At 35.5% G+C, this 21674-nt stretch overlaps 1 protein-coding gene across 2 annotated transcripts in view; it reads right to left on the bottom strand.

Annotated features, from left to right (window-relative positions):
* The window catches only part of LOC119079434 (diuretic hormone receptor-like), a 99144-nt gene extending 80698 nt beyond the window's left edge, over positions 1-18446 (bottom strand). For both annotated transcript variants that reach the window (XM_037187348.1, XM_037187347.1), the window contains exon 1: positions 18132-18446. In XM_037187348.1, coding sequence (XP_037043243.1) covers positions 18132-18137 — 6 coding nt within the window. In that variant the 5' untranslated portion in view covers positions 18138-18446. The remainder of the gene's footprint in view (positions 1-18131) is intronic.
* Positions 18447-21674: the final 3228 nt, after the last annotated feature.

Below are 21674 nucleotides of genomic sequence, written 5' to 3'. Positions count from 1 at the left end.
GAACAAAAATTAGGTTGGAATTTGAAATTATTCGAATTATAGAATTACAGGAAAGATTTATATGGAAATATCAGAACAAATGTTACATGAACCGGAATATTAATAACTTATCTTTTCAAAATCTTTTACTTCGATAGTTTCAACAAACGCTGTGTCATAGCTAATTGTTAACTTTCGTCGTCGGTAACGTATGTCTGGCCGGTTCTAAAACGTGAAGTAATTTTATGATTTGCAAGAAATCTTTTACTTCATTTGTTTTGTCGTATAAAAACAATGCAAGCCAAACTCATCAATAATTTTTGTCATGGTTGTCTAAAACAGATTCGGATTATTCGGCTATTGTATCGACTTAATGCGAATGAAACTACATTCTCACCGTTAAAATTTCAGTATATCATTCCCAAGCGTCGGAACACAAAAGAACAAATTGCTGAATAATATTGACAATTCGAGCATGATTTTTTTTTTTTGCAAAAAAGAAGTTCTTCCGGTGAACTTCCGCTAAATACAGTCACAGAAAATTTAATTTCAATTTTAAAGCTTCGTAAATTTCATCACATTACGGATAGAAGTTATGGCATTAATGTTGCGCGTGTTTAGTGAGAATCTATAAAAAAAAATATTAAATTTCATAGATCTTATGGGGGCTTCTTTTTTTACAGAAAAAAAAATTGGATAGACGTTCCACAACAACACGTGCCATCGTAATCAGAATGATTTTCATTTTTTTAAAGAAAAGTTTAACGATTTTATATGAAAGTACACAAAATTTTTGCACTTCAAATCTCTCGGAACCAATTGCATATTTGATGAATATCTTTCATAACTCGTCAGATGAGAATAATAATGGAAATATAACCTTTTTTCTGTGCTGTTCGCGACATGAGAAAATATCTTATTCATTCATAGAGAAGTGGGTCACTGTACATTGAATATGCACATAACAAAAAATATATTTTTACCCAATTCCCATAGGGGTGTGATTATGTATCCGAACTAAATACATATATCCACGTCCGTGTATTAACTGAAAAATATTTCATTTCATATGGGGAAACCATTGGAAAGTAAATAAACATGAAAAAAAAATGTTGTTTCCGATGTAAAGTAAGTGATAGGCCGCCAGATGTTTTTATTTTTTCCATAATTTGAGAGTGGAAAACGCATTCCATTTTTTCCATCGAATTATGTTGAAATAGATTTTGATTCGCCACTACAATTTTATAGTCCATAAAAGAATACTTCGACCTTCCGTTGAATGTCGAGGTTTTATTTTTATTTTATTTGGTATGAAGTGTAAATAACTTTATCCCATCCCTTCCCCGCTTTATTACAGTTGTTGTTGTTGTTTTTATCCGGGGAAGAAAAAAAAGGTTAAATTTATTTGGTTCTTTCAGATAATATATCATCCCGAACGGGGCCGTGCGATAAAAAATATATCATTCCGTTGCTATAAAATCCATCCGATATTTTAGATTGTTTACGCTCAGTACAGCACACCACTTTACTATACCATCAACAGGATATGAGTTTGTCTTGCAAGGGTCGAATCGAAATACATATATTAGAACCCAATATGATAATTCAACATTCCAATAAAACAAAATCGAAACAAAACTGGGCTATGGCGAATGGTAGCTACAGTTTTTCTGAACAAAAATTTGAATAGAAAATACATAGCTGAAAAGAGCGTTCTTGTTGAACGTTAAAAAATGGAGAGTGCCGAGGGATCGTGGAATCTTTTGAAGCTTGGTGCATAACACAACGAGATGAACAGACTCTTTTAGTGTTTGAAAGGAGAATTATTCGGTCAATTTTTGGAGGATTCAACCATAAACTGTATCAGCTTTATAATGACCCAGACATAGTCTAGGTCATGTGCGAAGGATGGATGAGGAACATGTTCCCCTGAAACTTATAATTACAAATCTCGATGGCAGCCGCATTTGTGTTGGATCGAAAAGCACTAGGAGTGACACCCTACACGACCATGTACGTTTTGTCTACCTCGAGAAATTTCTATAAGAACAGTGTAAGTCTTCGGTTGAAAACTTTAACTGCACATATTTCAGTGTCGATGAATTTTAAACGCAATAAGCCCCTATTCGGTACAATAGTACGTGGGGTGTGATTACCTTTCTAATGACACCCCACACGACCCTGTACGGCTCGCGTAACTGGAGAATTTTTTTGTAAGAAAAGTGCAAGTTTTCGGTGTTTGATCACCTCTCACCTGCCACACAAACTTCGAAGAATTTTTTTGAAAGTGGTTTTGGCTTCTAGGGTTGAATACCTTTCTAGGCACATATAAAAAAGTCCACTGGAAAATGCGTCCGATTTCGGTACGATGTTTTTCAAAAGAATCCCTCTGTACATTCTCCATCGAATTCGCGACCATTTTCAATTTTGCTCCGAAAACACTCTAGGTCGAAATCACAACGGAAAGTTTCTGGGGGTAAATCACTGATTTTTCGACAAGGGATAATGGACTAAATGAGAAAGTGATACGCCTATGTTAGAATCTCGCTATATGAATGTTGGTATTTCACGCCATATGAGCAACAGTCTTCTTACTGCCTGTAAAATTTATGTTGAAACAAGTGAAGTAGAAGATTCTACATCAAACACTGAGGAATGATTTATACATGAGACGCAACACATGGCTCCGCACTTTTAAACTACGTAAAAGGTGAACTTGCACACGCAAAAAATCGAAAATCGAAAAATCGTGTGCGAGTTCACCTTTTACGTAGTTGAAAAATGCGTTGTTTTAGCAACGTGTGCCAAATTACCCCACGCCTGAGTGTTATGTATTTGTAAAAAATAGCAAATTCATCTAATGTAATCTGTTGCCTAAACAAAGTGAGGACAACAGGCGAAAGTGGCGAAAATCAACCGTCCACACCAAATACAACTTATCACCCAATGGAAACAAATAACGAGAAAAATTCTGTAATTTTGTTTCGTGGCGTAAAACAGGAGTTGCAAATCAGACGGTTTACCCACGATAGAAATGTGCCGTGCTTGTTCAACGTATAGACGAGATCCATGTTATCACAGCAAGTATACCATAAATGTCTGAAGTAGATCCTTTGATTCTTTTTCATCGGTGCATCTGACATGAAATCGTTTTTCGAATGAATTTAACATCGGAAATATTCTCAGTATCACGCAATGAGTTAAAGTCATAAATGGAGTAGTCAGTGAAATAAAATTAAAAAATTTAAATAAAATGAAAACCGGCTTCAAGAATTAAAGCGCTGATCATTGCACCGGATGGAAAACATTGTGATTATTTTATGTCACGACATCAACGATTATGTACATTTTCCCATTATCATCGGTTTAACCGACAATCAAATGAGGGACCAACCCTAATTTCGACAAACACGGACTATCATTATTAAAAGCACATAATGTATATTGATCAATAAATTACTCTAATGCCTTTCTTACTAAATTAAGCTCAATAAATTACCAACCAACAAACCATCATCTCTCACACTGTCTGGATATGTTTACCATCGAAGGTATAAATTGAAAATCCACGACGAAAGGCGTCTTTACTCCTTAGTGTTAAACATTTCCGACTCCAACATATATATAGATTTTAGCCACAGATAGTCTCAGTGTAATAGATATCAGATCGAAACAATTTCTAAACAATATAAAACAGTGCCACACAATATACCCGAAAAACCATTCCAATTCAATTGGTGTATAAATCATGGCGTAGTCGAATATGTATATATTCGAAGTTGTAATTAGGAAAGGAAATGTGGGAAAGGGGTGAACTGAACAATGTTCAGTGAACATTCTATGCTTAGGATATATAACAACGTGGAATGGTAACACGAGCTTTCCTTGTTATGATAAACGATATTTATGATACTTCAAGTCCAACAGAAGAATGAGAAAGTTTAACCCGTGAAACAAGGTCAAGTTTGCAATTACACTGAAATTGGTTTATACGTACTACAACATTACCAACGATATAATGCCATTAATTTGGAGTTATGTTAATGATTACAAGGAAGATTGGCATCAATAGGACGGGGTAAATTACAGTTGACATTATACACTCAATTTTCGGTGTTGACAAAACACTTTCGGAGGAAATGAACGGTTTAAAATCTCCGGCTCGTTGTATCATGATTTCACTGCAAAATTTTATAGATTCAAATGGAAATGGAAAATGACACGCAGCGTTCTTTTCCATGTTACACAATGCCAATGTTTACATTAATAAATTAGTGCCGTAACTGTTATAAAGTGTAAACGTAAATCCTTTGTTTGTTTTATGTTTCGGAAACGTTAAAAATGAATTTGGAGTTTGTGGAATAGAATGTTTTGACATCGGGCAACTTATTTAACGAGGAATAATTTCGATTTTTTCCCTGAAAAACAGAGTTTGAATGAATCAAAAGCCGGTATCTGATATGGACCGGAAATATGATTTCAATGACGAAACACTGGTTTCTAAAGAAGGTTTATGATTACACCGGCGAACACCTAAAAGTTCCGCTAGGTATGTTTTATACATTCGATTGATAAAATATCGAATATTTCCTTAGAATCGATTATTTATCGGTATTATCAAAAAATCCTGTACTCTTCTCAGAGCTTCCGACAACTATGTGTTGAATCTACTACTTCTATTGTTTGCAGAATTCATACTATTAAAAGTGGTTAAGAGGTTCCGAGCGTACGCTGAAATTGTAGCATACATTTGTGCGTTTCAAAATTTTTGATCGCTGATATCTTTTTACGATAGCATTTAAAAAAAAAAATGTACGACCACATTTTTGAGTAAAAATATGTAAGCTTTGAATAAAAAATAAAATTGTCTGTGAAAGTTTCATGTGCTTTGAGAAAACTGTACCGATGCCCCAAATTTCCATCAAAGGTACACTTTTCTCAAAGCACATGGAACTTTCACAGACAATTTTATTTTTTATTCAAAGCTGACATATTTTTACTCAAAAATGTGGTCGTACATTTTTTAAAAAGGGCTCTCGTAAAAAGATATCAGCGATCAAAAATTTCGAAACGCACAAATGTAGGCTACAATTTCAGCGTACGCTCGGAACCTCTTAAATATAAGAACAAGACATTTGAGTTTGAGTTTGTTACATTGTTCCTTATCGGTACTGCAAAATGGAAATTATTACCTGTGTTGAGAATTGTATCTCACATTCACTCGTGGAAATCCTAATTTAGACAGCCGGCCATTAGAATGAATCACATCAGAGTACACACGAACGGAGAAAAGAAAGTGAAAAGTCAGTTACAATTGTACGATCGATCAATAAAGACGTGTTTCCGGGGACAGCATCACCAAGTCTCAGTATTTTATTGGTAGAGAGCGTAGAATTCTCAACAACATGTTATGTGTTCTTACTTACGAAAGTTCCTTACGAAAATCCATTTTATTTTTAGAAGTCAAAACAAACCATAGTCAAGTTCTGTTTATATAATTTAGTATTAAAATCTAGATCTACAACAAGTTTTTTTGATGAAACAATTTTAAACTACAATAACTTGCAAATGAGAGTGTCGGTGTCCACTCTTCCATGAGTGTAAAATATTTTGTAAAATATTGAATAAAAAACTTTCTGGTTTGGTTTTACAGTAGTATTTTGTCGGTGACAAAAAACCGGGTAATGAAATCTAACTCCGGAAGGGGTGACCGATTTTACAATTACAAAAATTCTAAGTAGTTTTTCGTTGATTTTTCAACAAATATATAATTTTTGTGCCTCGCTCCGCTCGTAAGGAAAACTTGGGTCTAGTGCCGAAAAAATCAACATTTCAATACTTGTATAACCAATACTCTCTCTCTTTCACCACCTTAATAAAAGTAGTTTGTTTGATAGAGAGAGTATTGGTATAACACAACATACTATTTCGGAAGCAATCGAGCATGGGCTACTATAACTCCAAAGATATCAGACTTCACTGATTTCACTTAGCAATCATTTCAATATCATTCACATTTTATTCCCTGAAGACCTGTTTGTTTTACGAGAGCTCGGAAAAAATAAAAAATATTTCAAAATATAACCACGCATCCAATTATTAACAATGAATATGATAGTTGATGAAATTGTTGCAGAGTTTGTAGAGTGATATCTTTGTTTAATAAGCAATTCTTATGTTGTTGTGGTTTCGTCTTATTATGATCCTTAAAGCACGTAGTTCGTAACTCGTGATGAAAGCAGAATTTTTCAGTACAAGTCGTAAGCTTGGTCCTACTCGGCTTCGCTTATGACTATTAATGAAAAATTCAACTTTTCTTCATTCGTAACGAAAAATACTATTTTGGTTCATGTATATCTCTACTAAGTTATAGGTTGACGTAAGTCTTGAAAATTATAAGTAAGTTCTCCGTGCAAGGTTTATGTAGACTCTCCATTGGAGAGTCAACTTATAATTTACTAGATTTACGTCAACGTATAAGTGAAACTCGCCATTTCCCTATTATCAATGTTATAAAATCCAAGTATAATTGTAATCTTTAACTTAAACGAAACAAATACACTTTCGAATCTCTAGTACGCTTCACAGTTGAATCATATCGACATATGAGCTTCAGCACTTGCAGCCTCCGTTTTACTATGTCTCCAATTTTCCAAAATGTTCTCTCATTCAATTTAAAATGTTCCGTATCAACGACAAAGCGCTCCAACTTTTCCAGTCGTTGGATGATATCGGCTACATTGAACATATCATTCAACTCACAATCTTTCAAAACAATTTCTGTTAATTGAGACAAGCGAGCGAATTGATCCACGTCTCTCGGTAGAATGCAACATTTCAGTTCTAATACACACAATTCCTTCATAGATGCAAACTCCTCAAAATCTTCGAATGTCACCCTACATAGTATCAAAGTTTTCAGCGATTTCAATGCTTGTAGTGGTTTAAGCGAAATAGATAAGTGCTCTCCTCCAGCTGCGATTAAATTACGTATATTCAATAACTGTAAAGCCGTGCAGCTAGTCCCGATCGCTTGCAGAATGTTTATCCACCATTTATGTTCACAGTGAAGAGATATGTCGATTGATTTTAGAGCAGGATGATATGTGATAAAAGTCGGTAGCGTTTCCAAATACGGATTTTCCTTAACATCATTTATACCGGCATTGGAAATTTCGTTTGCGAAAGTGAATCGTTCCAATTTTGGGAACACATTCTTCAGAATTTTTTCGCAATTTCGCACCTCTATTACTCTTAACTCTACTAGTGAATCAAACCCACTGAATAAGTTATGACTGTCGTATTCCCCCACTTTCATTTGGTAAAGGGAGAGATATTTCAACTCTTCAACACAGTGGTTCCTCACCATATAGAGCACATAGGTCCTATGTTGACGATTTTCCGAATTAATCGAAAGTTCCGACCAACACGATCCAAAATTGCTAAAAAAACGTCTGACATCATTTCCGTCACCTAGTTCACCGCCATATGGTTTTCCATTTAATACGTGGAATTTTTTTGAAACGAATTCGTACATTCCATTGAACAAAATAATTTTGAATTTTGTTCCAGTGATGCGCCGTGTAATTGAACGGAAACGTTTACAAGTCTCTGCAAGACTACACAGATCCTCCAGATCTATATATTTTACCGAAAACAGTTTCAGAAGGCAATCATCGGGAAGAGTGTGGAGTTGAGCGCAACTGTTCGTGGACGATGTATCAACATTAAAATCGTCCTCATCTTCTTTTCTCTGAAACACAAAATAGAAGCAATTGCAGCGTTTGGGTGAGCGTAAGAAACGTTAATATTTTTACCTGCTGGACAGATTGACTACAAGACGGTTTGTCCATTGCACGACTTGAGCGGGTTAAAATTTAATTTCGAAATATTTAATAGTAAAATTGAAGCGTTCAAACAAATGACGTATACACTAATGACAGAAGCTGTATCTCTTGTTGATATACGGATATGACGGATCTCATCACCCAATTTTTGCGTCGTCAACTTATGTCAAAGTAGAGTAAGTTTAATACTGTAGTGTGTACACTGTCAATAGAATAGTCTATTTGAACAACGTTCTCCGATGAGTAACAAACTTTTTCTGTTTGTCGAAATATTTGTAATCAACTCCGAAGCGTCTTAACCAAGAAAGACATTACCGCATTCATATTGTGTGAAAAGTCAACTTCAAGAAAATATGTTTTTTGTTAGTTTAAGCTGTCAAATTGTTGGAAATCTCAGAATGAATGAAGCGAGATGTTGATCGGTCGAAATAGTTTTATTGAATGAAAATAGAATTTGGAATTTGACTCAAGACTACTATGTGAAAAGAACAATTAATTGCTAGTAGACCATGCTACTTTGATTTTCCAACACAAATAAACTTGCGCCACAGAGTAATTTTTGTGCCGCATCCTTCGGTATCAACTCAAGTGTGTCTTAATTATCCTTAGTTTCCTAATTTAAATTGTACTTCAGACGGGCGCTGTACGCTAACGGGCGAATTTATGCACCTCATTAAGCGTCATCGGCGTATGTCAAACTACACTTTTTTATTTGGAGGCGATCTCATTTTCAGATTGACAGTTCAGTGAATTTATCTTGAATCCGTGTATTAGGTCTGGCATAACTGCAGTCTGTTATTTGATATAAGCGAATTATGCGTGTCCACGCATTTAGTGCGGCATTAGCTTATGTCAGAAAGTTTCAAGAATATTGGTTTCGTATTTTGCGATGATGCTGATTAATTCAAAATTCCTTCATTGTGCTATAAACGGCGAACGAAAATATTCTCTGAATTGATTTTACCAAGGGGTATGCTGCTGTATATACCTCATTTACTATGATATGTATCTGCTGAATGATGAAAAGTGGAATACGAGCGTAAGGGGCCGTTCATAAATTACGTAACGCTAGAGGGGGGAGGGGGGGTATGAGACAAGCGTTACGGTTCTAACAAAATTGGGTCAAACTTGACCCTTTTAGCGTTACAGACCCGGGGGGGGGTCTGAAAAATGTTGATTTTTGCAAAATCAAAATTACATCGAATTCTAAACGACTTTTTTCTGCTCTTCTTAAAATGCCATCGTCTTCCCACAATAAAACGTGTGTTATTCTACGAATATGAATAAACACTAAACAGTAAAGCATCAAGAAATACAAAAGGATCTTTTCGTCGAAATTTACGCGTGAAAGAGCATCCAGACATTACGGTAAAAATATTTTTAGGATTTAGAAAAACAAAAAAAGGAAAATCAAGAGATAATCCCACTCAACATTAAAGTTAAGTCAAAATCAACAATCAAACAAATGAAATTGGAAAGAAAAACCGAATTAATTTTCCTTGAATGCGTCCTGAAAACCGTTTGTGTATTTACATAAAATTGATTTATGCGAAAATATAAATTACTTGTTTGGGCTTAACCGACTGAAATGGGTTAATCTCTTTGGAAGTTTAAGTGTAGACAATTTATTGAATATTTCTTCGGTCAAATTTATTGTCGTGAAATTGAGTCTAAACGATTTCGAAAGATATTGAGTGGAAGTAGTTCCAATCAATAAATGGTTTGTCCTTAGTCCCTTTGGAATATTAGAAAAAAACAGGTATATGTCGTCAGCGCCCCCACCTTTTTGGGCTGGGGTTTTCGTTGCTGATTATTATGAGCTAGGTTTTGTGCTTTCGAATGATGCTACCTAAAAGTTTTGTGCTGCTCAGGCACCCGAGCACAAAATTACTTTCTATTCAAAACATGTCACTTTGAATGGTAGACCCCTAATATATCAACTACACCCAAAATACAATTCTAGGACTAAAATGAACACATTGTGTGCTGACAATATCACCCCACCAATAGTTTAGTGCTGCCACCTGTGTCCAGCACAAAACTACTTTCTGCTCAAAACATGTCACTTTGTATGGGAGACCTCTAATATATCAACTTTATTCAAAATACAATTGCAGGACTGAAATCTATACATTATGTGCTGACGATATCACCCCACCAATAGTTTAGTGCTGCCACCTGTGCCCAGCACAAAACTACTTTCTGCTCAAAACATGTCACTTTGTATGGGAGACCCCTAATATATCAACTTTATTCAAAATACAATTGCAGGACTGAAATCTATACATTATGTGCTGACGATATCACCCCACCAATAGTTTAGTGCTGCCACCTGTGCCCAGCACAAAACTACTTTCTGGTCAAAACATGTCACTTTGCATGCATGCTAGACCCCTCACAATTCTCAGAGTTTGTCTTGCATGCAACAGAATTCTTGCACAATAGCCTGAGTCCATTGTGCATGTACCAAGAGGCTTGCACAATAGTCACAGTTCATTGTGCATGCATCACGATGCTTGCACAATAGTCAGAGTTCATTGTGCATGCATCTTGATGCTTGCACAATAGCCTGAGTCCATTGTGCATGTACCAAGAGGCTTGCACAATAGTCACAGTTCATTGTGCATGCATCACGATGCTTGCACAATAGTCAGAGTTCATTGTGCATGCATCTTGATGCTTGCACAATAGCCTGAGTCCATTGTGCATGAACCAAGAGGCTTGCACAATAGTCACAGTTCATTGTGCATGCATCACGATGCTTGCACAATAGTCAGAGTTCATTGTGCATGCATCTTGATGCTTGCACAATAGTCAGAATCCATTGTGCATGTGACAAAATGCTTGCACAATAGTCAGAGTTCATTGTGCATGCATCTTGATGCTTGCACAATAGTCAGAGTTCATTGTGCATGCATCTTGATGCTTGCACAATAGTCAGAATCCATTGTGCATGTGACAAAATGCTTGCACAATAGTCAGAGTTCATTGTGCATGCATCTCGATGCTTGCACAATAGTCAGAGTTCATTGTGTATCCAACAGAATGCTTGCACAATAGGCAGAGTTCATTGTGCATGCATCTCGATGCTTTTACAATAGTCATAGTTCATTGTGTATCCAACAGAATGCTTGCACAATAGTCAGAGTTCATTGTGCATGCATCTCGATGCTTGCACAATAGTCAGACTCCATTGTGCATGTGACAAAATGCTTGCACAATAGTCAGAGCTCATTGTGCATGCATCTTGATGCTTGTACAATAGTCAGAATCCATTGTGCATGTGACAAAATGCTTGTAGAATAAGGGGCCGTTCATAAATTACGTAACGCAAAAATTGACATTTTCAAGACCCCCTCCCCCCTCCTGTAACGCTAGTGTAACGCAAGGTCATACCCCCCCCTCCCCCGGTTTGTTACGTAACGCAACTCATGAAAAAATTGATATTTTTCTTACAGTAATTACAAAAAACTACACGATTGTATGTATACTATTGCTTCGGATTTGTTTTTACAATTTAGATATGTCCATGCTGATAAGTTTCGGGTGTCACCTACTAAAAAATAATGTTGCAATGTGCAAGTTTTTAAGCACATTTTAATTTATTTTAAATGTTGTAATTTGATTTTTTTATGTTACAAACCATGTATGTGAAACTCGATTCGCTGTGCAGACTTTTTAGTACGAAATATGTTGCGTCACGTAACGTTACTGTCGGACCCCACAGAATGCTTGCACAATAGTCAGAGTTCATTGTGCATGCATCTCGATGCTTGCACAATAGTCAGAATCCATTGTGCATGTGACAAAATGCTTGCACAATAGTCAGAGTTCATTGTGCATGCAACAAAAGGCTTGCACAATAGTCAAAGTTCATTGTGCATGCAACAGAATGCTTGCACAATAGCCTGAGTCCATTGTGCATGTAACAAGAGGATTTCACATTAGTCATTGTTTATGCATTCTGTTGTATGCATAATGAACTGATGAACTCTGAACAATGCAGAATCACAAACCTTTGAATGACCGTAAATAAAAACTTATTATTGAATATCTGTGACCTTGACCTACAATCAAACTAACATATTTGCTATAAGCTATTTACCATGCATGCAAAGTGACATGTTTTGAGCAGAAAGTAGTTTTGTGCTGGGCACAGGTGGCAGCACTAAACCATTGGTGGGGTGACATCGTCAGCACATAATGTGTACATTTTAGTCCTAGAATTGTATTTTGGGTGCAGTTGATATATTAGGGGTCTACCATACAAAGTGACATGTTTTGAATAGAAAGTAGTTTTGTGCTCGGGTGCCTGAGCAGCACAAAACTTTTGGGTAGCATCATTCGAAAGCACAAAACCTAGCTCATAATAATCAGCAACGAAAACCCCCGCCCAAAAAGGTGGGGGCGCTGACGACATATACCTAAAAAAAACGGGTTTCTTAACTTAATGAAGACAAGTACAGCTTTGCCTGCATTTATTGAGAAAAATGCTGAATGCATCTCGGTGATCAAAGCTTTTAAGTCACACGAAGCGTAACAATTATACATCTAGTGCCTACAAATAAAATAATATCCTTTGTTGACCTTGAATGGAAGTGATAAAAGTAATATTAGATATCGGTAGATGAGACGTAGAGACGTAGTAGATTTCATAATTAGGTTTTCCGTTTGTAAGCTAGACGATAGTTCTTTACGTATCTGTTATGGACTCACTTCTCACTTCGCTCAGGCCACAGCTCTCGTAATTACCTAAAATCTACGGTCCACAACAGATAAACACAACCTATCTTGCATGCTTTTTGGGGCCAAATCAAGAAAAACTTGACTTCATGAAAAATTGTTGTCGTTGCCAACATTACACCACACATCCACACAACAAAATCTATTTTTATATCATCACTTTCTATGTTATCCAACGTACATCTAACTTCACGTACAATATTACTGGTCAGTATCCCCTGCCATCTGCCATCAAGAACGAGACTTGGGCAAAGTAATAAAATTTCAATAAAAATAACAATTTTTGGTTCAAAGAACTTTCGTTTTTACGTGGACCAGCAAAGACAAGTTTATTAATTTTCAGACTCGTACAAAGGCCTAGGATCATCATAGGTCTTACAACTTTTAGTTTGGTATAGTAGATCTAAAAAACATAAACATCTTCACTGCAAATGAAAAATTCGAATGTTCTAAATCTAAAACCAAAAAAAGGTTTTGAGAATTTGTTCAGTGTGCAAATTGTAAAGAATGCAGTGCTTAAAATGTAAATGTGGCAAGGAATAATTGATTCTATGTCGGCAGTAGCCGAGATGAAAAACAAAAAGTCTCCCGGAGAAGATGGTGTTCCAGTGGAAGCCATTAAACTGGGTGGAGACTCCTTATTAAAGGCAATCACGGCTTTGTTTAATCAATGTCTCCAATGGGAAGAAGTACCAGAAGCCTGGGAAAATGCGGTAATTACATTGCTGCATAAAAAAGGAGACATAACAAAGCTGGAAAATTACCGACCCATAAGCCTATTGTCAACACTCTACAAGTTGTTTATGAAAATCATTACGAAGAGGAACACTAACAAGTTCGACTTCTACCAACCTGTTGAACAAGCTGCTTTCAGATCTGGTTTCAGCACAAACGACAATTTGCAGGTGATGAGAACGCTTATTGAGAAGTGTCGTGAATACAACATCGACATAGTCTTGCTATTCATAGACTTCGAAAAGGCTTTCGATTCTGTGGAAACATGGTCGATATTGGACGCATTAGACGAATGTAGAGTAGACTCAAGGTACTCCAACACAATTCGATATGTGTACAAAAATGCTACTTCATGTATAAAACTTCATAAGAGCACGGAGAAATTCAGAATTGGCCGAGGTGTAAGGCAGGGTGACACCATTTCACCGAAATTATTCACGGCGATTCTGCAGAGTGTTTTTATGAAGTTAAACTGGAGTAAAATGGGAATAAAGATAAATGGAGAGTACCTGAGCAATCTCCGCTTCGCTGATGACATTGTACCGATAGCAACGAATCTAGGTCAGGCTCAGCTTATGCTACAACAGTTAAGTGAAGAGGCAAGCAAAGTTGGCCTCAAGATGAACTTATCGAAAACAAAAGTCATGACCAACATCATCAGGGACGATAGAGAAATCAAAATTGGTGACACTGTCATTGAACGAGTCGACAGCTATGTATATCTAGGACATAAACTGAAGTTAGGTCTGGACAACCAAACTGATTTCAATAAGACGTAGGATTGGTCTTGCATGGGCAGCGTTCGGAAAACTCAGACTAATTTTCAAAAGCAAAATGAATAATAGTCTGAAACGCAAAGTTTTCGACACTTGTGTCCTTCCAGTGCTCACTTATGGAGCGGAAACGTTAACTTTAACGAAAGCATCCGAAGATAAATTGAGAGTGACACAAAGAGCCATGGAACGGAGTATGCTTGGAATAACACTCAGAGACAGAATGACGAATCAATGGATTCGACAACAGACCAGGGTCGTTGATGTCATGGAAAGAATAGCATCTCTGAAATGGAGCTGGGCGGGACATATTGCAAGAAGGACAGACGAACGTTGGACCAAAAAGATCATGAACTGGCGACCATATAAAAGACGAGCTATAGGTAGACCACCAGAGAGATGGACAAACGGAATTAAGAATATTGCAGGTACAAACTGGCAGCAAATGGCAATGGATCGTACGAAATGGAAAGAAGTTGGAGAGGCCTACATCCAGCAGGTGATAGAAACAGGCTGAAAAAGAAAAAGAAGATGTCGGGTTATGTCGGGTTAAACAATTAGCGGAATAGAAAATATTTCAATTTCAGATTTAATGGCTTTAACGAATATAGGGTAAAGTGGGTCTTGAGACACAAGGTCTCCAAACCTTGGCCTCTAGTGGGCTTGTTGTGCAGTGTCAGGCGATGAATGCTAGTAGTAATTTGGAGAGTACAATCAAACGCAACGATCGAACTAAAAACATGTATCGGGTGTATCGAGCTAGATATAAGTATACGTCCCAAGGGACACATTTCGAATTCGGTTCAATTTTTTTTTTTTTGAAAAATCGAGTTTGGGTACACCTATGGAAGAAAGGTCGAGTATCGAGTTATATTTTAGCTTCACTGTATATAGTCTGATTGTGCCCATTAAATAACAAAAACAATGATTTCGTAGACAAATCATCAAATTTTTCAACATGATGTCGCGCCGCTTATTTGCTTTTATCGGTGTTACGAATATAATATTTATTACCAGTGATGTAATAAATCGTACATAAATCACGGTTTAACTATCTATCATTTTTAATGACCATGAACCTTAACGTTATCATAAGAAACAAAAATGAAAGACAAAACTTTCGTTCCAATATCGTTCGTGGTTGTGAAGTAAAAGAAAGACGAAACATATTTTCATCAGTTGTAATCGGTCGGTGAATAATAATAAATATAAACATGCACACGCCGAGCAAACGATGAGACAAAGATGAACTTGAAAGGGAGAAAAAAATCGTCGTGAGATATAAGTATTTGGTGATAATTGTTCTATTGAGCGTGAAAATCTAATGGAAATTTTATACAATGCCATTGTCATTTAAATTTTCAACCATATGGTGCCGGTTCTGTGTTCGACTATATAAATACTTTGCCCGAAAATTAATAGAGCCGACGAACTGAGGAAAGTCATTTATTAAATGGAAGCGCCGGTATGTGTTGTAAAATAAAATTTAAAAGCTCGTGGAAAACCGTCGAGCATATACTTTCAATAGTGAACCCATTTTTACTAATGTCTAACTCTCAAAGTGGCAAATGTAATGGAAAGCTATTATAGAACGATGTATAGCTCGAGCTTCACGCTACGTATCCATCCATCTGATATGAATGACATTGAAATTTATAAAATGAACAATTTAGCAGCAGAGGAATCACTTATTCGAATTGAGTTATTCGACGTCTGCTTTCGTTTAAGTATTTAACGCAATGGGATTGTTGTCCTTTTTTTTTCTTGTTCGGAATATTTTAAAGGTTTTTCATCATCCAGACAGGAATTCGTAATTATTTGAATTGAGTATTGTGCACGGGTTTATATACACATTTCCATGGTTCCATAGAAATTTTCCAGTTGTATCAAATGGGTGAATGACCAAAAAATTTGATCACATTCGGCAAGTCTAGAAATGACAACAACATATTTGCTCATAATTAAAATGCGAAATGGTTGTACTCTCTTAAATGTTTTTCTCTCAGCGAATCACTTGGGGTGAAGGTTGCTTTTAGCGCTTTCATCTTTAATCTTACAAAGACTGCAAGCAAATCAGTAATTTTACTATCAGTTCTATTACTTCATTTGTTTCAAGTATTTTCTCGAACGATTGATTTCTAATCTTTTACTTCATTTTTGTAAACATTTCATTTGCTATATAAAAGATCGAAATAGTCAGATGTTGTTTATTCTCAAAGTTGTTATCGATAACAGATGATAGTCGTCAACAACAAGTTAGCAAATATGTTTTTTACTCCTCATTTGAATATTGGTGGGGAAACAATGTCTTGCAACTTTCAATATAATAATTTAGTGAATAACGGAGGATTACAGTGGAATTTGACTACGTATATCTAATTTAATGTGTTCTATTGTTTGTACAGATGCATATAGTTTGTCCCGTCACCATTACATACTATCATACAACTTATGAAAATAACTTAAGTGTGTATCTCTAGCGAATTATAAGGAAATGTCTAGCTACAGGTCTCTGTGCCAGAAAATTTACTGATAATAATGTCGAAGTAGTTGCCAAATACCGACGATTTGAAATAATCGAAATGTTAATTCAAAGCGTCAGTATAACTTACAGTTTTACAACAATTTAATGCAATGGTATGAATATTTCAATTGTTATTTACATGCTTTTGTTTTCCCTAGGGTCGAAAGTGGCTTATTGCACAACTAGGGAAGGCAAGAAATTTGGTTTCGGTTTCAAAAGCATGTAAAATCCATTACATAACTTGGGATAAAAGTTGAAAGGTCTCATTTTAGTGTGCTTATTGACCTCGGCTTCGCATTAGAACAGCAAAATTATCAAAAAAAACTCTACTTTTCCGCTTTTTATCCCTTGTTATGTAAATAACTATCCCTCAGGCCAATTTTTTGATTTTTTGCGCGTTTTCATATTGGTGCACAAAATGGCCACACGATGATAATTGAGCGCAAAATGTGCACATTTTGTGTTCAACATGTACACAAAGTGTGCTAATTTTGTAAATAAATCTGGCACAATTCGTGAATAAAATTTACACATCTTGTGCGCAAAGTATGTACATTTTGTCCTAAGTCCTAAGGATCACTGTACAATGAAATAGATACGAGACGGTTTAATATCTTCAAAAGTTTTTGTTTTTGATCTAACAAACATATATGGAAAATCATGGGAATTGTACATGCCAGATTCGAATTAAAGGTTTTTTTCCTATATACCTATAAGATTTGTTCAATTCTCGGTTACACGTATTGAATGGGTTTTTTTCAGCACACGACCCAAGTTTTCCATACGAGCGGAGCGAGTGCTAAAAAAATCAACATTACCAAACTTGTAACACAACATACTATAGCGGCAACGTATGATTTTTTCGGTCGAGCACTGGTGGAACTGCGTGTGTAAACTTTTTCATATCTACTTTGATATGCGTAAAGACAACTTTTTTCACTTGCTGTGAAAAGTTTTTTCGTAACTAGTGGTGAAATAGCTATTTTCAGCGAATAAATGTGAAATTATAGAAGTTAGCCGTCATTCTGGGAATGACGGGTTTAAATCTAGCTCGTTTTGATTCTAAAAGTGTCACCAAATTGTGAATATTGTGACATTACAGTATCTAAATTATTTTTCTCTGCTATAGCTGCGAAATGTAGCTGTGGTTAGCTGTTATCGTTTATATTTATGCGAAATCTAAACAAAATACGCATAAATTGTGCACAAAGAATGCGTAAAATGTACATAAAATATGCACAATTTGCGCATACTACAGGTGCACAATCGAAACAAAATACGTGTAATTGTTGCGCACCGGTCTGCGTAATTGGCCTGAGGGCAATATATTGTTCAACGATGGAAGAAAAGATGGAAAGTCTTCCCAAATTTCAGCTGAGGAGAAAATATGATTATTTTCTCGTCTGCGTTGTAATAAATATATTAACAAATGCAACCCCATGTTTTGTAATATACTCACTGGTAGTTGGCGCATTATTTTAATTTTATTTACCAAATAGTCTGGTAATGGTCCATTTGTTGTACACTTACCATCATTCATTCAAAGTTTTAACTGTTGAAATGGCATGTATTGCAATAAAGTCAAATACACCGTCGCTACAATATTTATTATGTGTTCATTCACACGATTTGTGCAGCCACAAATTGCATACATAATTTCCAAAAACGAGAATATCTTCAATTTGTAATCCCTATTCCACTGCACAAGCTCACAAAGTGTTTACAGAATCGAACCGAAATAACACGGGAATATAACACAATTTTATCAAATCTTTCGCAATATATATTCCACTTTCGCTTTTCTCAATTGGTTTTTCGTGCGACCGACACTACCTACTAAATATTAAAATTTTTTCTCGAGAGCTTACACTTGGCAATAAAATATTTTTTGATATTCTGCTGTTTACCCAACTGTCTTCTTATTCCTTCAGCTAGAATCACATAAATTTGAATTTTGATCATTTGCCTGCGAACGCTGTTCAATGTTGTTGTTGGTTGTAACAACGAAAAATTTTTGGATGGTAAATTTCAGTTTGAGTGTGTTTTATCGATGACGGCAAGCGTTGCGTTTAATTTTCGTTGATTTTTTTTTGTTCGCTTCATACTCAATTTTATACAATTAATCATTCAATTGTCAATGTGTCCGTCAAAAAGGCATACCTACCTATTCGTCTGCGTATTAGACGGCTTTTAGATGAAAAAGCATTTGTGTAAACTTTTCTGGTTGTTTATTAATAATTTTGTTTATTTGATAGTAAAAGTGATGATATGAAAATGTATTCCATTGTCGAACGAATATATTAGAGGTAGGTGATGCTCTTCGTCAAATTGTTATTTATTCTCAGTCGAATTCAACTTTGATGTTGACGTATTGCTATACCGGCATAGTTGGTTTTAGTAGACGTGAATTGTGAGGGTTAAAATTTCTATCAAAGAAGATTGCGATAATTGATATTATTTCCACCCTGTTGGTTTAATCCCAGGAACAATCTCACTATAGATAGATCATTAATTTGATGAGAGCTTAGTGAAATCGTTCGACGAACTTTATAATCAAAATTAATACAAATGAAATTTCGGTGTTGGAGCTTTCATTCGTGAAACTTGTAGGCAAGCAGTGATGCCAAATTTATGTGTTAGACAGAAACGACTGCCGCATAACCCGGAATCGAAAGACAAGGTGAATACTTTGAAAGACAAGTTTTGAGGCAGTTGAGTTCCCACATTCTGGTACGAATTGTTTTAGAAGTAAATGTGGATGTTATTCGCCCCGGGACATAAAATATGTTGTTCCTTTGAGTGAGTAGAAGCAATTAATTACAAGGTGAAATCGGGCATACAAAATCTACATTTTGATTGTTTGTTACACATGCCAATGTTTGTAACAAAAATTATAGCTACGAGATATTTGCCTTTAGTCTAAATATGTTCAAGGGTAAAACATCTAGACATGTTCGATAATTCATTCTATTGATAAAATATCGATTATCTCTTTAGAATCGATAATTACTATTTTCAAAATCTCAATATCCATCAAATTGTTTATCAATAATCGATAAACATCGACTGAAAATCGATAAACACCGACTGATAATTCGATTATCAGTCGACATTTATCGATTATCATACAACAACATCAGTAATATTGTGTCTCACATATGACAACTATCATTTATATTGTGACTATTCGCCGCCCAAAGGGAATACCAACTACCTGAACTCTAATCTAACCTCAATCATCCAAATTTTTGTGCCTAAAATATACTGACGATAAGCAATACTATAAATATAAATTGTCGACAGCTGATTTTACCGATTTTTTATTATCTATTTTGTGCATTGAGTGTAGACATATTTCAGTCATAAAATTGTCGATGGTATCGACGGTATCAGTGCACTTCAAAACGGTAACGCTTTATACAAAATTATGGATTTTGATTTAAAAGCTCAAGTGTTTTTCTTAAGTTTGTAAACGTTGGTATCTGAATGGGAGATAACGAGAATGTTGTTGACAATGCAAACCGGAAATGGCAAACAGTGGATGGTGAGGATTTTCACTCAGACATTTAAGTTACGCTGTGTGATTAACGTTATTTTCTTCACAATGACGCGTTATCTGATGACAGTTCGAGGGAGAAAATGTTGTTTCGTGGAGAAAAACGTTTAATCACACCACGCATCACACACACGAAAAATGTTGTGTTCGCCTCAAGAGGAGAAAAGGCGCCTATGTGGATTATAGACTCCACCAGGGTTTTTCAATAGCACATTTAATGTTGAAATTTTTACGATCATGTTAAATCTACCACTCCTTTTGTTAAAGGATCATCTTACATATGCTCACCGATAAAAGTGGTGAAAGCTTCAAGCGTATATGACACTGTGTCCAAACAGACCACAGTTTTGCACAACAGCGACGTACGTACATACAAAGGTCTAGACTGTAAAAAAAGAACCGTGACAGTGCCGACCTCTTTTTTGTCGTTGTTGTCGTTTCTAAAAGGCAGTATGTCTACAACTGCACTTGCTTGACTAGACTGTAATCCAAGGATATTTTTTTTTCGGAATTTTAATTCTGAAAAATTCTGAATTCTTCCAAAATTCTTTTTAAAAAAAATTCCGGAACTTTGAAAATTTTCAGAATTTTTCATAGTAAAATTCTCAAAAACCGGCCCTGCTTTGTTCACAACCAACACTTTGTTTTAGATTGTCTGATGATTTTTTTTTAAATTACGTATTCCAGTCCCAATTTTATTCAGTTTCTTTCACGTAGCTTAACTTTTCACCAAACTTTCTCTTTTTGATTAAAAAAAAAATTAAAAGTAAATTAACCCATATCTACACAGTGGAACAGCGGCAGTTCTCATATATACATACACCCGAAAAGCGTAAAGTGTGGCAGCTAATAGAAATTAGGCAAATTGAACAAGAATGTGTACGCTACACATTATCTCATTATCATTTATATTTGCTATATAAATTCATTGGGGTGAATCAAATTCATTATGGATTAAGTTAGTAGTCATATAATTTGTCACTCCAATGTCTACCATAACCATATTTATACCTCAACGTTTCAGATATATCTCCTTCTTTTCGGATTATAAGTTTTGCTATCGTCTCGTTTAATCACACTGTTGGATTTGTTAAAGTAGGTCACAGTGTTTCTCCTGGCTTTTTTTTGCTAAGAAAAGAAAATTAATCTTTTTGATGATATTAAAACATAAGACGACCATAATAATCAGCAATTCTATCGGCTATTTATTTCTCGACGATATGGTGACACTTTTTAAGTGAAACATTTTTTTGTCTGAATAATACAACCCAATATGAATGGAATGTAATGGAGAAACTTTGATTGGACATTCTTTGGTCAAATTAAATCAAAACTTTGCCGAACATTAACTCATTACATTACTGTGTACAGATATTCGAATTGGAACAATCGTTTGAGCCTCCGACAAAGAAATCGTGTATTTTGTGTGCACTTGTTTGATTATCCGTCTATATGGATGTCTGAGAATGGAATTATTTATTAGACTGTGACACTGTTTAAGACAAGGCACGATTGTA

The sequence above is a fragment of the Bradysia coprophila genome, unplaced genomic scaffold, assembly GCF_014529535.1.
Source record: "Bradysia coprophila strain Holo2 unplaced genomic scaffold, BU_Bcop_v1 contig_324, whole genome shotgun sequence".
In the NCBI taxonomy this organism is placed as follows: Eukaryota; Metazoa; Arthropoda; class Insecta; order Diptera; family Sciaridae; genus Bradysia; species Bradysia coprophila.
Note: the sequence above shows the minus strand (reverse complement) of the source record. Positions and strands in the feature narration are given on the sequence as shown.